The sequence below is a fragment of the Nerophis lumbriciformis genome, linkage group LG10 (assembly GCF_033978685.3).
Source record: "Nerophis lumbriciformis linkage group LG10, RoL_Nlum_v2.1, whole genome shotgun sequence".
Classification (NCBI taxonomy): domain Eukaryota; kingdom Metazoa; phylum Chordata; class Actinopteri; order Syngnathiformes; family Syngnathidae; genus Nerophis; species Nerophis lumbriciformis.
In genome coordinates, this window is record NC_084557.2 from 46,895,186 (window position 1) to 46,917,561 (window position 22,376).

At 36.3% G+C, this 22,376-nt stretch overlaps 1 protein-coding gene across 2 annotated transcripts in view; it reads right to left on the minus strand.

Annotated features, from left to right (window-relative positions):
• Positions 1-22,376, minus strand: part of eps8l2 (EPS8 signaling adaptor L2) — a 142,279-nt gene that overhangs the window by 83,986 nt on the left and 35,917 nt on the right. Inside the window, exons 3-4 of one of the 2 annotated variants that reach the window (XM_061969527.2) lie at positions 5,959-6,009; positions 5,476-5,522 (exon numbers count right to left, since the gene is read on the minus strand). In XM_061969527.2, coding sequence (XP_061825511.1) covers positions 5,476-5,522; positions 5,959-5,993 — 82 coding nt within the window. In that variant the 5' untranslated portion in view covers positions 5,994-6,009. Of the gene's footprint in view, positions 1-5,475; positions 5,739-5,958; positions 6,010-22,376 lie in introns of those variants that run through there. The other variant, XM_061969526.2, reaches the window with a different exon arrangement.

Below are 22,376 nucleotides of genomic sequence, written 5' to 3' on the forward strand. Positions count from 1 at the left end.
CTCCGAGGGGTCTGCAACAGACGCCACCATGCACTCCGGTGGGTCTGCAACCTACGACGCCACCATGCACTCCGGTGGGCCGGCAGACGCCACCATGCACTCCGGTGGGCCGGCAGACGCCACCATGCACTCCGGTGGGCCGGCAGACGCCACCATGTACTCCGGTGGGTCTATAACCTACGGCACCACCATCCTGTCCGGTGGGCCAGCAGCAGAGGGCGCCACCATCCTCCTCTCCGATGGGCCAGCAGCAGACGGCGCCACTATCCTCCTCTCCGGTGGGCCAGCAGCACAGGGCGCCACCATCCTCGTCTCCGGTGGGCCAGCAGACGCCGCTACCATGCACTCCGGTGGGCCAGCAGACGCCGCCACCATGCACTCCGGTGGGCCAGCAGACGCCGCCACCATGCACTCCGGTGGGCCAGCAGACGCCGCCACCATGCACTCCGGTGGGCCAGCAGACGCCGCCACCATGCACTCCGGTGGACCAGCAGAGGGCTCCACCACCATCCTCCCCGGTGGGCCAGCAGAGGGCCCCACCACCATCCTCCCCGGTGGGCCAGCAGAGGGCCCCACCACCATCCTCCCCAGTGGGCCAGCAGAGAGCGCCACCACCATCCTCCCCGGTGGGCCAGCAGAGAGCGCCACCACCATCCTCCCCGGTGGGCCAGCAGAGGGCGCCACCACCATCTTACATTATAAAAAGGCATGATTTATAAATCACAAATAAAGCACGACTTGAACCAAGGTTTAACGTAAACATTTGACTCTTGTCTACCATTTAGAATGGTGGTCAAGTTGGATCTACAAAAGAGAGTAAAATGTACCAGGACGTCTAATGTGAACACAACAATTTATAAACTAATATATTGATATTTGTAAGTGATATAAGTGTCAGAACTAGGGTTGAACGGTATACCGGTATTAGTATTGTACCGCGATACTAATGAATCATATTCGGTACTATATTGCTTCTGAAAAGTACCGTTTTAGCTACTTCTAAACCACTAATCCTTGTCTCCATGGTGACAAATAAAGTATGTTTCTTACAAGTATCATCCCTGCAGGACGAGGAATAGCTAAACATGCTTCACTACACACCATAGCTCACCAGCGTCAAAATGTAAACAAACGCCATTGGTGGATCTACACTGTAATGATACCAAGTACAGGAGTGTATGTAGTCCATACTACTATGATTACATTGATATTTTTTGGCATCACGTCTTCTTTCGTTTAAAAAAAAATGTATATTATGTTTATAAACACAGGGAATATGTCCCTGGACACATGAGGACTTTGAATATGACCAATGTATGATCCTGTAACGACTTGGTATCGGATTGATACCCAAATGTGGGGCTATCATCCAAAACTAATATAAAGCGTCCAAACAGAAGAATAAATGATTATTACATTTTAACAGAAGTGTAGATAAAATATGTTAAAAGATAAAGTAAGCAGATGTAAACAGTAGATGAACAAGTACATTAATAAGTCATTTTCTACCAGTTGTCCTTAATAATGTTGACAAAATAATAGAATGGAAAATGACACAATATGTTACTGCATATGTTAGCAGACTAAATTAAGAGCCTTTGTTTGTTTACTTACTAACAAAAGACAAGTTGTCTTCATACTTGCCAACATTGAGACCTCCAAATTCGGGAGATTGGAGGGGGCGTGGCCGGGGGGGCGGGGTTAAGGGGGGAAAAGTATATTTATAGCTAGAATTCATTGAAATTCAAGTATTTATATATATATATATATATATATATATATATATATATATATATATAAAATAAATACTTGACTTTCAGTGAATTCTAGCTATATATATATATATATATATATATATATATATATATATATATATATATATATATATATATATGTATTTTATTATATATATATATATATATATATATATATATATATATATATATATATATATATAAAATGAATACTTGAATTTCAGTGTTCATTTATTTACACATATACACACTTAACACTCTTCTACTCATTGTTGTATTTGAAAGTGCAATGCTTTGCAGCCCGTAGCACAGCCTTTGAAGGAGCATAGGTATGGGCAGTGTAATATTCTGGGTTGGAGTCAATAACCAGGCGAGGTGACGAAGTTATGTCTCTTTACTTCATACTTCAGAACCGACTCCCACACCCTTGCGCAATACAACGTAAACCGTTGGCCAACCAAAGAGTAACCACAGAACACTATATGGCATAGTGTTCTGTGGTTACTTTTTGGTTGGCCAAGCGGACGTGACGACAGGCTGTCCTCACTCAGGTCCGCACGGACCCAAGTCCGGCTGGAAATCGGGAGAAATTCGGGAGAATGGTGGTCCCGGCAGACAGCCCATTTCAGGCGCGCTAAGAACATATTTTTCCACGATTTCAGCACTCAGGTTAACCATACCTAAATAGACACAAAATACTGCATTACACAAGACTACCCGAATGTACTCGATTGATTGAAAAAAATAAATGTTTTTAAGCTAAATTATTGGTAAACACAGTTTATGTATAATAATTTACGTAAAACTGCGAGTAATGAATAAAGTTTTCATCAATTAATATATTAGGTAGACATACCCTCATCCGCTCTCTTTTCCTGAAAGCTGATCTGTCCAGTTTTGGAGTTGATGTCAGCAGGCCAGGGAAGCTAGGGTCGGTGAGCCAAGACATCCAGGGGGTTTAGCTCGCTCGTCTGCGGGAACAAACTGCCGCCATTGCTTGCCGTGCTACCGAGGTCCTGTGTCCCTGAATTGCTCACACACTCCGGCAGATTCAATGGGGGTCTGGCGGCAGATTTCTTTGACTTTATCGTTGGAAATGCATCTGCTTTGAGTGTCGCAGGATATCCACACATTCTTGCCATCTCTGTCGTAGCATAGCTTTCGTCGGTAAAGTGTGCGGAACAAACGATTGACCATTTCGTCGGCTTTCCCCGCAGCCTCGTATTTTGAACAAATTTCGTCCAATTTCTTGCCACTTTCGCATCTTTGGGCCACTGGTGCAACTTGAATCCGTCCCTGTTCGTGTTGTTACACCCTCCGACAACCATACGTGCCAACCCTCCCGGATTTTCCGGGAGACTCCCGAAATTCAGCGCCTCTCCCGAAAACCTCCCGGGACAAATTTTCTCCCGAAAATCTCCCGAAATTCAGGCGGAGCTGAAAGCCACGCCCCCTCCAGCTCCATGCGGACCTGAGTGACGTCAGGTGCGCAACACCACGTAAATCGTTGGCCAACCAAAAAGTAACCCCAGTACGCTATAGCCAACATTCACCAGGAGATGGCAACAGACAAACATAGAGTTACTCAAAATAAATAAACAACCCAACCAAAAAATGCAGCAGCTCAATTAAAAAACTGTACTTAAGCCACATTCTTTTTTCTTTTTTTTTAGTACTGAACTCTTAACCCTCATTTGTAAAAAAATAACATGCTTATTATACAAACAGTATTTGTACACCTTTAACACAGATTTTTATACTGTCTTCAGAGATTCCGTTTTTTTGGTGGTACTTGAAACCTTTCTGGTTACCTGCAAAAGGGTGTTCAGCATGGTTCGAAAAATAGTGACAGAGAATAGAACAAGGATGGACAATTCAACCCTTAACTCAACAATGAGTAGATGAGTGTTATGTGTGTGTATATGTGTAAATAAATGAACACTGACATTCAAGTATTTCTTTTATTTATATATATATATATATATATATATATATATATATATATATATATATATATATATATATATAGCTAGAATTAACTGAAAGTCAATTATTTCTTATATATATATATATATATATATCCATCCATATATATATATATATATATATATATATATATATATATATATATATATATATATCCATCCATATATATATATATATATATATATATATATATATATATATATATATATATATATGTATGTATGTATATATATATTGTATATATATATATATATATATATATATATATATATATATATCTATAATAAAATAAATATATATACAGCTAGAATTCACTGAAAGTCAAGTATTTCTTATATATATATATATATATATATATATATATATATATATATATATATATATATATATATATATATATGTATATATATATATATATATATATATATATATATATATATATATATATATATATATATATATATATATATATATATATGTATATATATATATATATATATGTATATATATATATATATATATATATATATATATATATATATATATATATATATATATATAATAAAATAAATATATATTCAGCTAGAATTCACTGAAAGTCAAGTATTTCTTTATATATATATATATATATATATATATATATACATATATATATATATATATATATATATATATATATATATGTATATATATATATATATATATATATATATATATATATATATATATATATATATATATATATATATATATGTATATATATATATGTATATATATATATATATATATATATATATATATATATATAATAAAATAAATATATATTCAGCTAGAATTCACTGAAAGTCAAGTATTTCTTTATATATATATATATATATATATATATATATACATATATATATATATATATATATATATATATATATATATATATATATATATATATATATGTATGAAATACTTGACTTGGTGAATTCTAGCTGTAAATATACTCCTCCCCTCTTAGCCCCACCCCCAACCACTTTTGTGGGGCGGTATAGCTCGGTTGGTAGAGCGGCCGTGCCAGCAACTTGAGGGTTGCAGGTTCGATTCCCGCTTCCGCCATCCCAGTCACTGCCGTTGTGTCCTTGGGCAAGACACTTTACCCACCTGCTCCCAGTGCCACCCACACTGGTTTAAATGTAACTTAGATATTGGGTTTCACTATGTAAAGCGCTTTGAGTCACTAGAGAAAGGCGCTATATAAATGTAATTCACTTCACTTCACTTCACTTCACTTTTTTGTGGTGCCCTTTATTTAGAAAAGTATCAAAAAGTACCGAAAAGTATCAAATATTGGTATCGGGACAACACTAGTCTGAACAGTTGGTGTGTGTACCTCACAGGCATGTGGTTCTATACGTTCGAAACTCCACCTCCCACAATCCATGCATGTTAGGGCAAATGGAGACTTTTTTTAAAATGTTTGTCGGTGTGAGTGTGAATGCTTGTTTGTGTATCTGTGCCCTGTGATTGACTGGTTCCGGGTGTACTTTACCCCGCCTCTCCCCTAAGTCAGCTGACATAGGCTTCAGCTCACCCGTGACCCTTGATTAGCAAATATAAGATTGTCACCAAAATAAAAACAAACCTGCCTATGTAAAATGACAAGTTGATATTGAACAGATAAGAAAACGAAAATAGAAAAAACATATCAAAATCAAACAAAGGGTTCCTAAAGAATGCCATGACTTACCAAAGAGGGCTTTAGCGCTGATCTTGCTGTCCGATCTTGCCACTCCACTGCAATGACAAGTAGAGGAGACGGGATTACGCTGCATTCCCTTCATCTTGTCCCACACCTACAATGTTGCTTCTTAACAAACTCAAGACCACAAAACAGGAGTGACATATATGGAGACGGTCCGTGAGATTAGGTGAGATCCTGACCATATGGACCAGCTACGAAGCAAGGGGGAGAGTGGAAAAAGGGAGAGGAGGGAAGCTGGTAGGAAGAGGAGGAGGAGGGGGGCCACCGGTTGGAAGCCGGAGCCAACAGCCGAGGCAAAGCAAATAATTCTCAACAGAGGCCCTCTGTGCCCGAGGCCCATGACCTGCAACACCTTGCACATACTGGGTTAGTGATTCTGTGGCCACTGTGACAGTCGCCTGCGATTAAAGAGCTAAGGCTGGGGAAGGTAAATATGTAAGGAGAGGCTGGAATGTGCACTGCACTCACTTGGCTGGCCTTGACGGAGATCCCAAGACATTCATGGTTCAAGACATCCACCTACAGAAGGACAGGGAGATGAGAAATTGTAATATTGTAACATCATTATCATTGTCGAGCATTAAACGATGACAGTTGGTACAAAATGCGGCTGCTAGACTTTTGACGAGAACAAGAAAGTTTGATCATATTACGCCTATACTGTATATACCTTTATATACATATATACCAGTGACGTGCAGTCACTAGAGGCAGGTGAGGCCCCGCCATCATGGAAAGAAAAAAAATGTAAAAAGAAAAAAACGTAATTAAATTGTTATATGTATGCAGTGATTATACTATAACGTTATTTTCCATTTAACTTCAACAGTTTTAGATTATTTCTATTCAAAATCGCTGAATTTTCACATTTGCCGTTCAAATACTGAGAAGAGACGGTGCGGTGAACAGCAGCCAGTTGAGGCACGTCACTCAGTGCCTCAATATGGACGGACTCGGCTAACTGCTGGCCTGCTGTGCAGTGAAACCGTATTGCTATATGAATTATATTATACATTTCCATAGTTTAGTTAGCTGAGGTATATAATGTACAGTGTATTTTGTCAACAACTGCATGTGTGTAACGTATTTCTTGTGCTGAGCGATCATAAAACGGCTGCAAAAGACGCACTGGCTGAGGCTCCAGTAGCCCCGCCTCCTGCACCCCCGCCGTAGAATTGTTATATCAACTAAAGCCCACACTTAAACTTTCCACGTGCAAGATTGAATCTATTTAAAAAAGTTATTTCATAAGAAGCCAAAAAGTGCAAAAACAATAATGTTCGTGTTGGAGGAGTTGTGAATGACTGCAGGGCCACAACATTAGGTACACCTGCAGACTGCAGGTGTATCTAATTCACAACTCCTCCAACACGAACATTATTGTTTTTGCACATTTTGGCTTCTTATTAAATAACTTTTGTAACCTATTTTCATGGGCTTTCCTCTTTGTGATGTTAAGTTCCTGTTATGCTCTGTTATACAGTATATGCCTTGCGCTCTTATTTTGAAGGCGCTAAGAGCGGAAGTGATGTCACGTTGCGGAGGTTTTTGAAAGAATGTAAATAAAGTGGTCCTCGTGTAAACTGGAGCCTCCGTGTTTGTTATTTTGTAGTTTCATACAGTATAGGCGACATTTATAAACCCTCGGTTACACTTTTTTAAATAGATTCAATCTTGCACGTGGAAAGTTTAAGTGAGGGCTTTAGTTGCGGCGCATGGACTTCATTTATAAGTAAAGGTAAGACCATAATAACGTTTTTTTATTAAATGTGCTTTTTTGTGTGCTACAGTTTGTATGTGTAAAGTTAAAGTTAAGTTAAAGTACCAATGATTGTCACACACATACTAGGTGTAATGAAATGTGTCCTCTGCATTTGACCCATCCCCTTGTTCACCCCCTGGGAGGTGAGGGGAGCAGTGGGCAGCAGCGGCGCCGCGCCTGGGAATCATTTTTGGTGATTTAACCCCCAATTCCAACCCTTGATGCTGAGTGCCAAGCAGGGAAGAATGCTGGTATGAGCTTTTAAACATAACCCGTTAACTGCTGCCAATCAAATGGTGAATAAGATACTCTTTAGGGTTCATATGTTTGTAAATCTGACTGTGATGAAGTCAGTGCCTCACCAGCCATCAACCTCACCGCACGTCACTGATATATACCTATATATATATACCTATACTGGCTCACCTGCACTGGCTTCCTGGGCACTTAAGATGTGACTTTACGGTTTTACTACTTACGTATAAAATACTACACGGTGTAGCTCCGTCCTATCTTGCTGATTGTTTTGTACCATATGTCCCGGCAAGAAATCTGAGTTCTAAGTAGGGATGATGTTCGAAATTGGTCTTCCCGGTTGTTTGATAAGAAAAGAACCGATTCCATGGACTCGAATCCCTTTTTGAGAACCGGTTCCCGTTATCGAGGCCACTATAGTAAAGAAAAAGAGTTGGTTCTTTATTCGAATTCCTGGGAACGAATCCCTTCCCACGTACAGGAAATGCCCTGTGGGATGCAATGTTATGCCCATTTGATTGTAGACTCTTACTGACACCTTGTGGCGATATGAAAATACTACACGTCATTAGTTTGGGCACTTCCGGGTTGGCGACGAGAAGTAGACAAGTTGTGTTAGCGCTTACAAGCCTTGGAAAAGATAGGTCTGTAAGTAAACTGTTTAACTTGTTTATGTAACTCAATATTAAGGTGGAAAGTGGTTAAGTTTGATACTAAGATGTTTATTGAAAAACGATTTTTGTGCACTGTTACAATGGATGTTTTGAGGACTTAAAATGGCTGCCAGTCGTGTATTTCCACCATCAAAAAAGTATTTGTTTGATGATAGTACTGTATATTTGTGTGAAGCTAATATTTACATATTGTGTATTACTTTTCAGTATGTTAATCGAATCACATAGCTTATACATTTGTCATTGTGTGTGTTTCAGTTTAAAAAAAAAAAAATAACAGTCCAGTGCAAGACAAAAGTAAAGATAGGAAAAGACAAAGCAAGATCAACAACAATAAAGAGCCTAAATGGATTAATCTGCTTTGGATTGTTTGTTAGCTGTCTGCCAAGATGTATAACCTCAACATGTATAGTGAGGGCAGAACAGGCGATATGCAATTATTGCCAGGCTTCGCTCTCATGTAAGAATTGTTGATTGATGACTGTGGCGTTCTTAGTGTCATAGTGTGTGTAGTTAGTATGTTCCAATAGCAGCAGAAGTGCACTTTTTGGAGAGCTGTATTATTTTCAGTTTTGTGCCCAAGGGACTGATTTTATTTAACACTATATTATTATTGATACACCTATAGTGATCACAGAGACAGGTTGTTTTTGTGTTACTGTATACATTTGTTTTTCTGAAAAATCCCACTTAATATTCTTTGGGTAACAACAGTCAATATTTTTTTTTTTTTTTTTTTTAGGGCGGTAACAGTCAATATTTAATTATTTATTTAATTTAATTTGTTTCTTATAAAATAAAAGTGAGCTTTTGTTAAACCAAATATTGTGTTTTTTTCCATATACAACAACCTATCTGGATTCGATAAGAGACTCGATAAGGAATCGGTTCGATAAGAAGATACGAACTCGATAATTTCTTATCAAACATCATCCCTAGTTCTGAGAACTCCGGCTTATTAGTGATTCCCAGAGCCCAAAAACAGTCTGCGGGCTATAGAGCGTTTTCTATTCGGGCTCCAGTACTCTGGAATGCCCTACCGGTAAGTTAGAGATGCTACCTCAGTAGAAGCATTTAAGTCCCGTCTTAAAACTAATTTGTATACGCAAGCCTTAAAATAGTTGATCCAGTTGATCTGCCGTCTCTTTTCTGCTCTGCCCTCCTCTCCTGTGTGGAGAGGTGATTAGGTGACCACAGAGCACACCCTGATCCCCTAAGATCACAAATAACATGTGCTAAATAGCGTGTGCAAACTATAAAGTTGCGCATACTATTAGTGGGCACGTTGCAGGTGATCTACTAAAACTGCGTGAGCAATTGATAACTTTTGCAAAAGTGGTGCAGACCGCCCTATTTAAATGAGGATTTAGGGTGTACTATATCGGGCGTGCCTATGGAGCCACTGATTTAATGCACACCATTTGCATCACCAGCTCCAACCTGTAGTGTATATTTGTGTTACGTTGCGTTAAATACAGCACACAATTATAATTTCTAACACTTTTTCTGTGTTATATCATTCTGGGTTCATTAAAAAAAATGTATCATCTTTTTCATTTCATTATATGAATTACAACATAACTATCAATGGAAGGCTTATTTTATACGTATTTACTTATTTATTTACATATTTATCCACTGTTTGTGTTACAGATTGAGCACAAACAAATGTGCTAGAAATTGCTATGAATAGGAAAGGGGTAAGATTTGATCAACTCTGCTTCTACCTACATTTGTATACTCTAGCCTTTAAATAGACCCCCCTTTTAGATCAGTTGATCTGCCGTCTCTTTTCTGCTCTGCCCCGCTCTCCTGCGTGGAGGTTAATAGGTGACCACAGATGGACCCGGGGTGGACCACTCATCTGTGCATCAGTTAGGGACGTCTCTGCGCTGCTGACTTGTCTCCACTCAAGATGATCCCCTGCTGGCCCCACTATGGACTAGACTCTCACACTATTATGTTAGATCCACTATGGACTGGACTCTCACTATTATGTTAGATCCACTATGGACTGGACTCTAACTATTATGTTAGATCCACTATGGACTAGACTCTCACACTATTATGTTAGATCCACTGGACTCTCACTATTATGTTAGATCCACTATGGACTAGACTCTCACACTATTATGTTAGATCCACTATGGACTGGACTCTCACTATTATGTTAGATCCACTATGGACTGGACTCTAACTATTATGTTAGATCCACTATGGACTAGACTCTCACACTATTATGTTAGATCCACTGGACTCTCACTATTATGTTAGATCCACTATGGACTGGACTCTCACACTATTAACTAGATTCATTATGGACTGGACTCTCACTATTATGTTAGATCCACTATGGACTGGACTCTCACACTATAATGTTAGATCCACTATGGACTGGACTCTCACACTATTATGTTAGATCCACTATGGACTGGACTCTCACACTATTATGTTAGATCCACTATGGACTGGACTCTCACTATTATGTTAGATCCACTATGGACTGGACTCTCACTATTATGTTAGATCCACTATGGACTGGACTCTCACACTATTAACTAGATCCTCTATGGACTGGACTCTCACACTATTATGTTAGATCCACTATGGACTGAACTCTCACTATTATGTTAGATCCACTATGGACTGAACTCTCACTATTATGTTGGATCCACTATGGACTGGACTCTCACTATTATGTTAGATCCACTATGGACTGGACTCTCATACTATTATGTTAGATCCACTATGGACTAGACTCTCACACTATTATGTTAGATCCACTATCGACTGGACTCTCACTATTATGTTAGATCCACTATGGACTGGACTCTCACACTATTAACTAGATCCACTGTGGACTGGACTCTCACACTATTATGTTAGATCCACTATGGACTGAACTCTCTCACTATTATGTTAGATCCACTATGGACTAGACTCTCACACTATTATGTTAGATCCACTGGACTCTCACTATTATGTTAGATCCACTATGGACTGGACTCTCACACTATTAACTAGATCCACTATGGACTGGACTCTCTCACTATTATGTTAGATCCACTATGAACTGGACTCTCACACTATTTAGTTAGATTCACTATGGACTGGACTCTCACTATTATGTTAGATCCACTATGGACTGGACTCTCACACTATAATTTTAGATCCACTATGGACTGGACTCTCACACTATTATGTTAGATCCACTATGGACTGGACTCTCACACTATTATGTTAGATCACTATGGACTGGACTCTCACACTATTATGTTAGATCCACTATGGACTGGACTCTCAATATTATGTTAGATCCACTATGGACTGGACTCTCACTATTATGTTAGATCCACTATGGACTGGACTCTCACACTATTAACTAGATCCTCTATGGACTGGACTCTCACACTATTATGTTAGATCCACTATGGAATGAACTCTCACTATTATGTTAGATCCACTATGGACTGAACTCTCACTATTATGCTAGATCCACTATGGACTGGACTCTCACTATTATGTTAGATCCACTATGGACTGGACTCTCTCACTATTATGTTAGATCCACTATGGACTGAACTCTCACACTATTATGTTGGATCCACTATGGACTGGACTCTCACACTATTATGTTAGATCCACTAAGGACTGGACTCTCACAATATTATGTTTGATCCACTATGGACTGGAATCTCACACTATTATGGTAGATCCACTATGGACTGGACTCTCACACTATTATGTTAGATTCACTATGGACTGGACTCTCACACTATTATGTTAGATCCACTATGGACTGGACTCTCACTATTATGTTAGATCCACTATGGACTGAACTCTCACACTATTATGTTGGATCCACCATGGACTGGACTCTCACACTATTATGTTAGATCCACATAGGACTGGACTCTCACAATATTATGTTTGATCCACTATGGACTGGAATCTCACACTATTATGTTAAATCCACTATGGACTGGACTCTCACACTATTAACTAGATCCACTATGGACTAGACTCTCACTATTATGTAAGATCCACTATGGACTGGACTCTCACACTATTATGTTAGATCCACTATGGACTGGACACTCTCACTATTATGTTAGATCCACTATGGACTGGACTCTCACACTATTATGTTAGATCCACTATGGACTGGACTCTCACTATTAAGTTAGATCCACTATGGACTGGACTCTCACTATTATGTTAGATCCACTATGGACTGGACTCTCTCACTATTATGTTAGATCCATTATGGACTGGACTCTCACTATTATGTTAGATGCACTATGGACTGGTCTCTCACAATATTATGTTAAATCCACTATGGACTGGACTCTCTCACTATTATGTTAGATCCACTATGGACTGGACTCTGACACTATTATGTTAGATCCACTATGGACTGGACTCTCACTATTATGTTAGATCCACTATGGACTGGACTCTCACTATTATGTTAGATCCACTATGGACTGGACTCTCTCACTATTATGTTAGATCCACTATGGACTGAACTCTCACACTATTATGTTGGATCCACTATGGACTGGACTCTCACACTATTATGTTAGATCCACTATGGACTGGACTCTCTCACTATTATGTTAGATCCACTATGGACTGGACTCTCACACTATTATGTTAGATCCACTATAGACTGGACTCTCACTATTATGTTAGATCCACTATGGACTGGACTCTCACTATTATGTTAGATCCACTATGGACTGGACTCTCACTATTATGTTAGATCCACTATGGACTGAACTCTCACACTATTATGTTAAATCCACTATGGACTGGACTCTCTCACTATTATGTTAGATCCACTATGGACTGGACTCTCACACTATTAACTAGATCCACTATGGACTGGACTCTCACACTATTATGTTAGATCCACTATGGACTGGACTCTCACACTATTTTGTTAGATCCACTATGGACTGGACTCTCACACTATTAACTAGATCCACTATGGACTGGACTCTCACACTATTAACTAGATCCACTATGGACTGGACTCTCACACTATTATGTTAGATCCACTATGGACTGGACTCTCACTATTATGTTAGATCCACTATGGACTGGACTCTCACTATTATGTTAGATCCACTATGGACTGGACTCTCACTATTATGTTAGATCCACTATGGACTGAACTCTCACACTATTATGTTAAATCCACTATGGACTGGACTCTCTCACTATTATGTTAGATCCACTATGGACTGGACTCTCACACTATTAACTAGATCCACTATGGACTGGACTCTCACACTATTATGTTAGATCCACTATGGACTGGACTCTCACTATTATGTTAGATCCACTATGGACTGGACTCTCTCACTATTATGTTAGATCCACTATGGACTGAACTCTCACACTATTATGTTAGATCCACTATGGACTGGACTCTCACACTATTATGTTAGATCCACTAAGGACTGGACTCTCACACTATTATGTTAGATCCACTATGGACTGAACTCTCACAATATTATGTTAGATCCACTATGGACTGGACTCTCACACTATTATGTTAGATCCACTATGGACTGGACTCTCACTATTATGTTAGATCCACTATGGACTGAACTCTCACACTATTATGTTGGATCCACCATGGACTGGACTCTCACACTATTATGTTAGATCCACATAGGACTGGACTCTCACAATATTATGTTTGATCCACTATGGACTGGAATCTCACACTATTATGTTAAATCCACTATGGACTGGACTCTCACACTATTAACTAGATCCACTATGGACTAGACTCTCACTATTATGTAAGATCCACTATGGACTGGACTCTCACACTATTATGTTAGATCCACTATGGACTGGACACTGTCACTATTATGTTAGATCCACTATGGACTGGACTCTCACACTATTATGTTAGATCCACTATGGACTGGACTCTCACTATTAAGTTAGATCCACTATGGACTGGACTCTCACTATTATGTTAGATCCACTATGGACTGGACTCTCTCACTATTATGTTAGATCCACTATGGACTGGACTCTCACTATTATGTTAGATGCACTATGGACTGGTCTCTCACAATATTATGTTAAATCCACTATGGACTGGACTCTCTCACTATTATGTTAGATCCACTATGGACTGGACTCTCACACTATTATGTTAGATCCACTATGGACTGGACTCTCACTATTATGTTAGATCCACTATGGACTGGACTCTCACTATTATGTTAGATCCACTATGGACTGGACTCTCTCACTATTATGTTAGATCCACTATGGACTGAACTCTCACACTATTATGTTGGATCCACTATGGACTGGACTCTCACACTATTATGTTAGATCCACTATGGACTGGACTCTCTCACTATTATGTTAGATCCACTATGGACTGGACTCTCACACTATTATGTTAGATCCACTATGGACTGGACTCTCACTATTATGTTAGATCCACTATGGACTGGACTCTCACTATTATGTTAGATCCACTATGGACTGAACTCTCACACTATTATGTTAAATCCACTATGGACTGGACTCTCTCACTATTATGTTAGATCCACTATGGACTGGACTCTCACACTATTAACTAGATCCACTATGGACTGGACTCTCACACTATTATGTTAGATCCACTATGGACTGGACTCTCACACTATTTTGTTAGATCCACTATGGACTGGACTCTCACACTATTAACTAGATCCACTATGGACTGGACTCTCACACTATTATGTTAGATCCACTGTGGACTGAACTCTCACACTATTATGTTAGATCCACTATGGACTGGACTCTCACTATTATGTTAGATCCACTATGGACTGGACTCTCTCACTATTATGTTAGATCCACTATGGACTGAACTCTCACACTATTATGTTAGATCCACTATGGACTGGACTCTCACACTATTATGTTAGATCCACTAAGGACTGGACTCTCACACTATTATGTTAGATCCACTATGGACTGAACTCTCACAATATTATGTTAGATCCACTATGGACTGGAATCTCACACTATTATGTTAAATCCACTATGGACTCGACTCTCACACTATTAACTAGATCCACTATGGACTAGACTCTCACTATTATGTTAGATCCACGATGGACTGGACTCTCACACTATTATGTTAGATCCACTATGGACTGGACACTCACTATTATGTTAGATCCACTATGGACTGGACTCTCACACTATTATGTTAGATCCACTATGGACTGGACACTCACTATTATGCTAGATCCATTATGGACTGAACTCTCACACTATTATGTTAGATCCACTATGGACTGGACTCTCACACTATTATGTTAGATCCACTATGGACTGGACTCCCACACTATTAACTAGATCCACTATGGACTGGACTCTCACACTATTATGTTAGATCCACTATGGACTGGACTCTCACACTATTATGTTAGATCCACTATGGACTGGACTCTCACAATATTATGTTAGATACACTATGGACTGGACTCTCTCACTATTATGTTAGATTCACTATGGACTGGACTCTCACTATTGTGTTAGATCCACTATGGACTGGACTCTTACACTATTATGTTAGATCCACTATGGACTGGACTCTCACACTATTATGTTAGATCCACTATGGACTGGACTCTCACAATATTAACTAGATCCACTATGGACTGGACTCTCACACTATTATGTTAGATCCACTATGGACTGGACTCTCACACTATTATGTTAGATCCACTATGGACTGGACTCTCTCACTATTATGTTAGATCCACTATGGACTGGACTCTCACACTATTATGTTAAATCCACTATGGACTGGACTCTCACAGTATTATGTTAGATCCACTATGGACTGGACTCTCACACTATTATGTTAGATCCACTATGGACCGGACTCTCACACTATTATGTTAGATCCACTATGGACTGGACTATCACACTATTATGTTAGATCCACTATGGACTGGACTCTCACACTATTAACTAGATCCAGTATGGACTAGACTCTCACTATTATGTTAGATCCACTATGGACTGGACTCTCACACTATTAACTAGATCCACTATGGACTGGACTCTCACTATTATGTTAGATCCACTATGGACTGGACTCTCACACTATTAACTAGATCCACTATGGACTGGACTCTCACTATTATGTTAGATCCACTATGGACTGGACTCTCACACTATTAACTAGATCCACTATGGACTGGACTCTCACACTATTAACTAGATCCACTATGGACTGGACTCTCACACTATTAACTAGATCCACTATGGACTGGACTCTCACACTATTAACTAGATCCACTATGGACTGGACTCTCACACTATTAACTAGATCCACTCGACGTCCATTGCACCGGTCGCCCGGGGGCGGGGTCCCCACATTTGCGGTCCCCTCCGAGGTTTCTCATTGTATCCCATTGGGTTGAGTTTTTGAGTAAAAAACTAATTGTTGTATTTGCAAACTTTACAAAGGTTTTGTTTAAATAGCTTTTTTTTTTTTTTTTTTGCACAACTCCCTTCAAATACAGGCATTATTAGACATATTGCATGTTTGGTTTTGGAGTTATGTTTATATAACTTTCATATGACAGTTATACTGTCATATTGAGTAAAAAAGCACATTTTTGTGTTTGCAAACCTTACACAAGCTCATTATTGTAGTAAAACTCACAAATATACATTATTTCAGGCATTATTAGACATTGTGTATGTTTGGTTTAGGAGTTATGTATGAATACATTTGTATAGCTTTTTTCGCATTATCTCAAGATTCTAAGAACATTACTGTCATACCGAGTAAAAAACAAATTTGTGTGTTTGCAAACCTTACAGAAGCATATTTTTCTAGTACATTTCACAAAGATACATTATTTCAGGCATTATTAGCCATTGTGCATGTTTAGTTTAGGAGTTATGTTTGAATACATTTGCATTGCTTTTTTCGCATTATCTCAGGATTCTAAGAACATTACTGTCATATTGAGTAAAAAACTAATTTCTGTGTTTGCAAACCTTACAAAAGCATATATTTCTAGTAAAACTCACACAGATACAATTTTTCAGGCATTATTAGACATTTTGCATGTTTGGTTTAGGAGTTATGTTTGAATAATTTTTGTGTTGCTTTTTTCGCATTATCTCAGGATTTTAAGAACATTACTGTCATATTGAGTAAAAAACTAATGTTTGTGTTTGCAAACCTTACAAAAGCTAATGTTTCTAGTAAAACCCACACAGATACAATTTATCAGGCATTATTAGACATTTTGCATGTTTGGTTTAGGAGTTATGTTTGAATAATTTTTGTGTTGCTTTTTTCGCATTATCTCAGGATTCTAAGAACATTACTGTCATATTGAGTAAAAAACTAATGTTTGTGTTTGCAAACCTTACAAAAGCTAATGTTTCTAGTAAAACCCACACAGATACAATTTTTCAGGCATTATTAGACATTTTGCATGTTTGGTTTAGGAGTTATGTTTAAATAACAGTCATATTGAGTGTGACAGTTATACTCTCATATTGAGTAAAAAACTAATTTTTGTATTTGCAAACTTTACAAAAGTTTTGTTTAAATAGCTTTTTTTTTTTGCACAACTCCCTTCAAATACAGGCATTATTAGACATATTGCATGTTTGGTTTTGGAGTTATGTTTATATAACTTTCATATTTAGTATGACAGTTATACTGTCATATTGAGTAAAAAACTTAATATTTGTGTTTGCAAACCTTACAAAAGCTCATGTTTCTAGTAAAACTCACAACGATACATTATTTAAGGTATTATTAGCCATTTTGCATGTTTGGTTTAGGAGTTGTGTTTAAATAACTGTCATATTGAGTGTGACAGTTATACTGTCATATTGAGTAAAAAAATACATTTTTGTATTTGCAAACTTTACAAAAGTTTTGTTTAAATAGCTTTTTTTGTTTTGTTGCACAACTCCCTTCAAATACAGGCATTATTACACATATTGCATGTTTGGTTTTGGAGTTAAGTTTATATAACTTTCATATTTAGCATGACAGTTTCACTGTCATATTGAGTAAAAAACTAATTTTTGTGTTTGCAAACCTTAAAAAAGCTAATGTTTCTAGTAAAACTCAGAAATATACATTATTTCAGGCATTATTAGACATTTTGCATGTTTGGTTTAGGAGGTATGTTTGAATAATTTTTGTGTTGCTTTTTTCGCATTATCTCAGGATTCTAAGAACATTACTGTCATATTGAGTAAAAAACTAATGTTTGTGTTTGCAAACCTTACAAAAGCTAATGTTTCTAGTAAAACCCACACAGATACAATTTTTCAGGCATTATTAGACATTTTGCATGTTTGGTTTAGGAGTTATGTTTAAATAACAGTCATATTGAGTGTGACAGTTATACTGTCATATTGAGTAAAAAACTAATTTTTGTATTTGCAAACTTTACAAAAGTTTTGTTTAAATAGCTTTTTTTTTTTTGCACAACTCCCTTCAAATACAGGCATTATTAGACATATTGCATGTTTGGTTTTGGAGTTATGTTTATATAACTTTCATATTTAGTATGACAGTTATACTGTCATATTGAGTAAAAAACCTAATGTTTGTGTTTGCAAACCTTACAAAAGCTCATGTTTCTAGTAAAACTCAAAACGATACATTATTTAAGGCATTATTAGCCATTTTGCATGTTTGGTTTAGGAGTTGTGTTTAAATAACTGTCATATTGAGTGTGACAGTTATACTGTCATATTGAGTAAAAAAATACATTTTTGTATTTGCAAACTTTACAAAAGTTTTGTTTAATTAGCTTTTTGTTGTTGTTGCACAACTCCCTTCAAATACAGGCATTATTAGACATATTGCATGTTTGGTTTTGGAGTTAAGTTTATATAACTTTCATATTTAGCATGACAGTTTCACTGTCATATTGAGTAAAAAACTAATTTTTGTGTTTGCAAACCTTAAAAAAGCTAATGTTTCTAGTAAAACTCAGAAATATACATTATTTCAGGCATTATTAGACATTTTGCATGTTTGGTTTAGGAGGTATGTTTGAATAATTTTTGTGTTGCTTTTTTCGCATTATCTCAGGATTCTAAGAACATTACTGTCATATTGAGTAAAAAACTAATGTTTGTGTTTGCAAACCTTACAAAAGCTAATGTTTCTAGTAAAACCCACACAGATACAATTTTTCAGGCATTATTAGACATTTTGCATGTTTGGTTTAGGAGTTATGTTTAAATAACAGTCATATTGAGTGTGACAGTTATACCGTCATATTGAGTAAAAAACTAATTTTTGTATTTGCAAACTTTACAAAAGTTTTGTTTAAATAGCTTTTTTTTTTTTGCACAACTCCCTTCAAATACAGGCATTATTAGACATATTGCATGTTTGGTTTTGGAGTTATGTTTATATAACTTTCATATTTAGTATGACAGTTATACTGTCATATTGAGTAAAAAACTTAATGTTTGTGTTTGCAAACCTTACAAAAGCTCATGTTTCTAGTAAAACTCACAACGATACATTATTTAAGGTATTATTAGCCATTTTGCATGTTTGGTTTAGGAGTTGTGTTTAAATAACTGTCATATTGAGTGTGACAGTTATACTGTCATATTGAGTAAAAAAATACATTTTTGTATTTGCAAACTTTACAAAAGTTTTGTTTAAATAGCTTTTTTTGTTTTGTTGCACAACTCCCTTCAAATACAGGCATTATTACACATATTGCATGTTTGGTTTTGGAGTTAAGTTTATATAACTTTCATATTTAGTATGACAGTTATACTGTCATATTGAGTAAAAAACTAATTTTTGTGTTTGCAAACCTTAAAAAAGCTCATGTTTCTAGTAAAACTCAGAAATATACATTATTTCAGGCATTATTAGACATTTTGCATGTTTGGTTTAGGAGGTATGTTTGAATATTTTTGTATTGCTTTTTTCGCATTATCTCAGGATTCTAAGGACATTACTGTCATATTGAGTAAAAAACTAATTTCTGTTTTTGCAAACCTTACAAAAGCTAATGTTTCTAGTAAAACTCACACAGATACATTATTTCAAGCATTATTAGCCATTTTGCATTTTTGGTTTAGGAGTTATGTTTAAATAACTGTCATATTGAGTGTGACAGTTATACTGTCATATTGAGTAAAAAACTAATTTTTGTATTTGCAAACTTTACAAAAGCTTTGTTTAAATAGTTTTTTTTTGCACAACTCCCTTCAAATACAGGCATTATTAGACATATTGCATGTTTGGTTTTGGAGTTATGTTTATATAACTTTCATATTTAGTATGACAGTTATATTGTCATATTGAGTAAAAAAAACTAATGTTTGTGTTTGCAAACCTTACAAAAGCTCATGTTTCTTGTAAAACTCAAAACGATACATTATTTAAGGCATTATTGACATTTTGCATGTTTGGTTTAGGAGTTATGTTTGAATATGTTTTTATTGCTTTTTTTTCGCATTATCTCAGGATTCTAAGGACATTACTGTCATATTGAGTAAAACACGAATTTCTGTGTTTGCAAACCTTAAAAAAGCATATATTTCTAGTAAAACTCACACAGATACATTATTTCAAGAATTATTAGCCATTTTGCATGTTTGGTTTAGGAGTTATGTTTAAATAACTGTCATATTGAGTGTGACAGTTATACTGTCATATTGAGTAAAAAACTAATTTTTGTATTTGCAAACTTTACAAAAGTTTTGTTTAAATAGCTTTTTTTTTTGCACAACTCCCTTCAAATACAGGCATTATTAGACATATTGCATGTTTGGTTTTGGAGTTATGTTTATATAACTTTCATATTTAGTATGACAGTTATACTGTCATATTGAGTAAAAAACCTAATGTTTGTGTTTGCAAACCTTACAAAAGCTCATGTTTCTAGTAAAACTCACAACGATACATTATTTAAGGCATTATTAGCCATTTTGCATGTTTGGTTTAGGAGTTGTGTTTAAATAACTGTCATATTGAGTGTGACAGTTATACTGTCATATTGAGTAAAAAAATACATTTTTGTATTTGCAAACTTTACAAAAGTTTTGTTTAAATAGCTTTTTTTGTTTTGTTGCACAACTCCCTTCAAATACAGGCATTATTACACATATTGCATGTTTGGTTTTGGAGTTAAGTTTATATAACTTTCATATTTAGCATGACCGTTTCACTGTCATATTGAGTAAAAAACTAATTTTTGTGTTTGCAAACCTTAAAAAAGCTAATGTTTCTAGTAAAACTCAGAAATATACATTATTTCAGGCATTATTAGACATTTTGCATGTTTGGTTTAGGAGGTATGTTTGAATATTTTTGTATTGCTTTTTTCGCATTATCTCAGGATTCTAAGGACATTACTGTCATATTGAGTAAAAAACTAATTTCTGTGTTTGCAAGACTTACAAAAGCGTATGTTTCTAGTAAAACTCACACAGATACATTATTTCAAGCATTATTAGCCATTTTGCATGTTTGGTTTAGGAGTTATGTTCAAACAACAGTCATATTGAGTGTGACAGTTATACTGTCATATTGAGTAAAAAATAACTTTTTGTATTTGCAAACTTTACAAAAGTTTTGTTTAAATAGTTTTTTTTTTGCACAACTCCCTTCAAATACAGGCATTATTAGACATATTGCATGTTTGGTTTTGGAGTTATGTTTATATAACTTTCATATTTAGTATGACAGTTATACTGTCATATTGAGTAAAAAACCCAATGTTTGTGTTTGCAAACCTTACAAAAGCTCATGTTTCTAGTAAAACTCAAAACGATACATTATTTAAGGCATTATTGACATTTTGCATGTTTGGTTTAGGAGTTATGTTTGAATACATTTGCATTGCTTTTTTCGCATTATCTCAGGATTCTAAGGACATTACTGTCATACTGAGAAAAAAAACTAATTTCTGTGTTTGCAAGACTTACAAAAGCATATGTTTCTAGTAAAACTCACACATGTACCTGTACATTATTTCAAGCATTATTAGCCATTTTGCATGTTTGGTTTAGGAGTTATGTTTAAATAACTGTCATATTGAGTGTGACAGTTATACTCTCATATTGAGTAAAAAACACATTTTTGTATTTATAAACTTTACAAAAGTTTTGTTTAAATAGCTTTTTTTTTTTTTTTA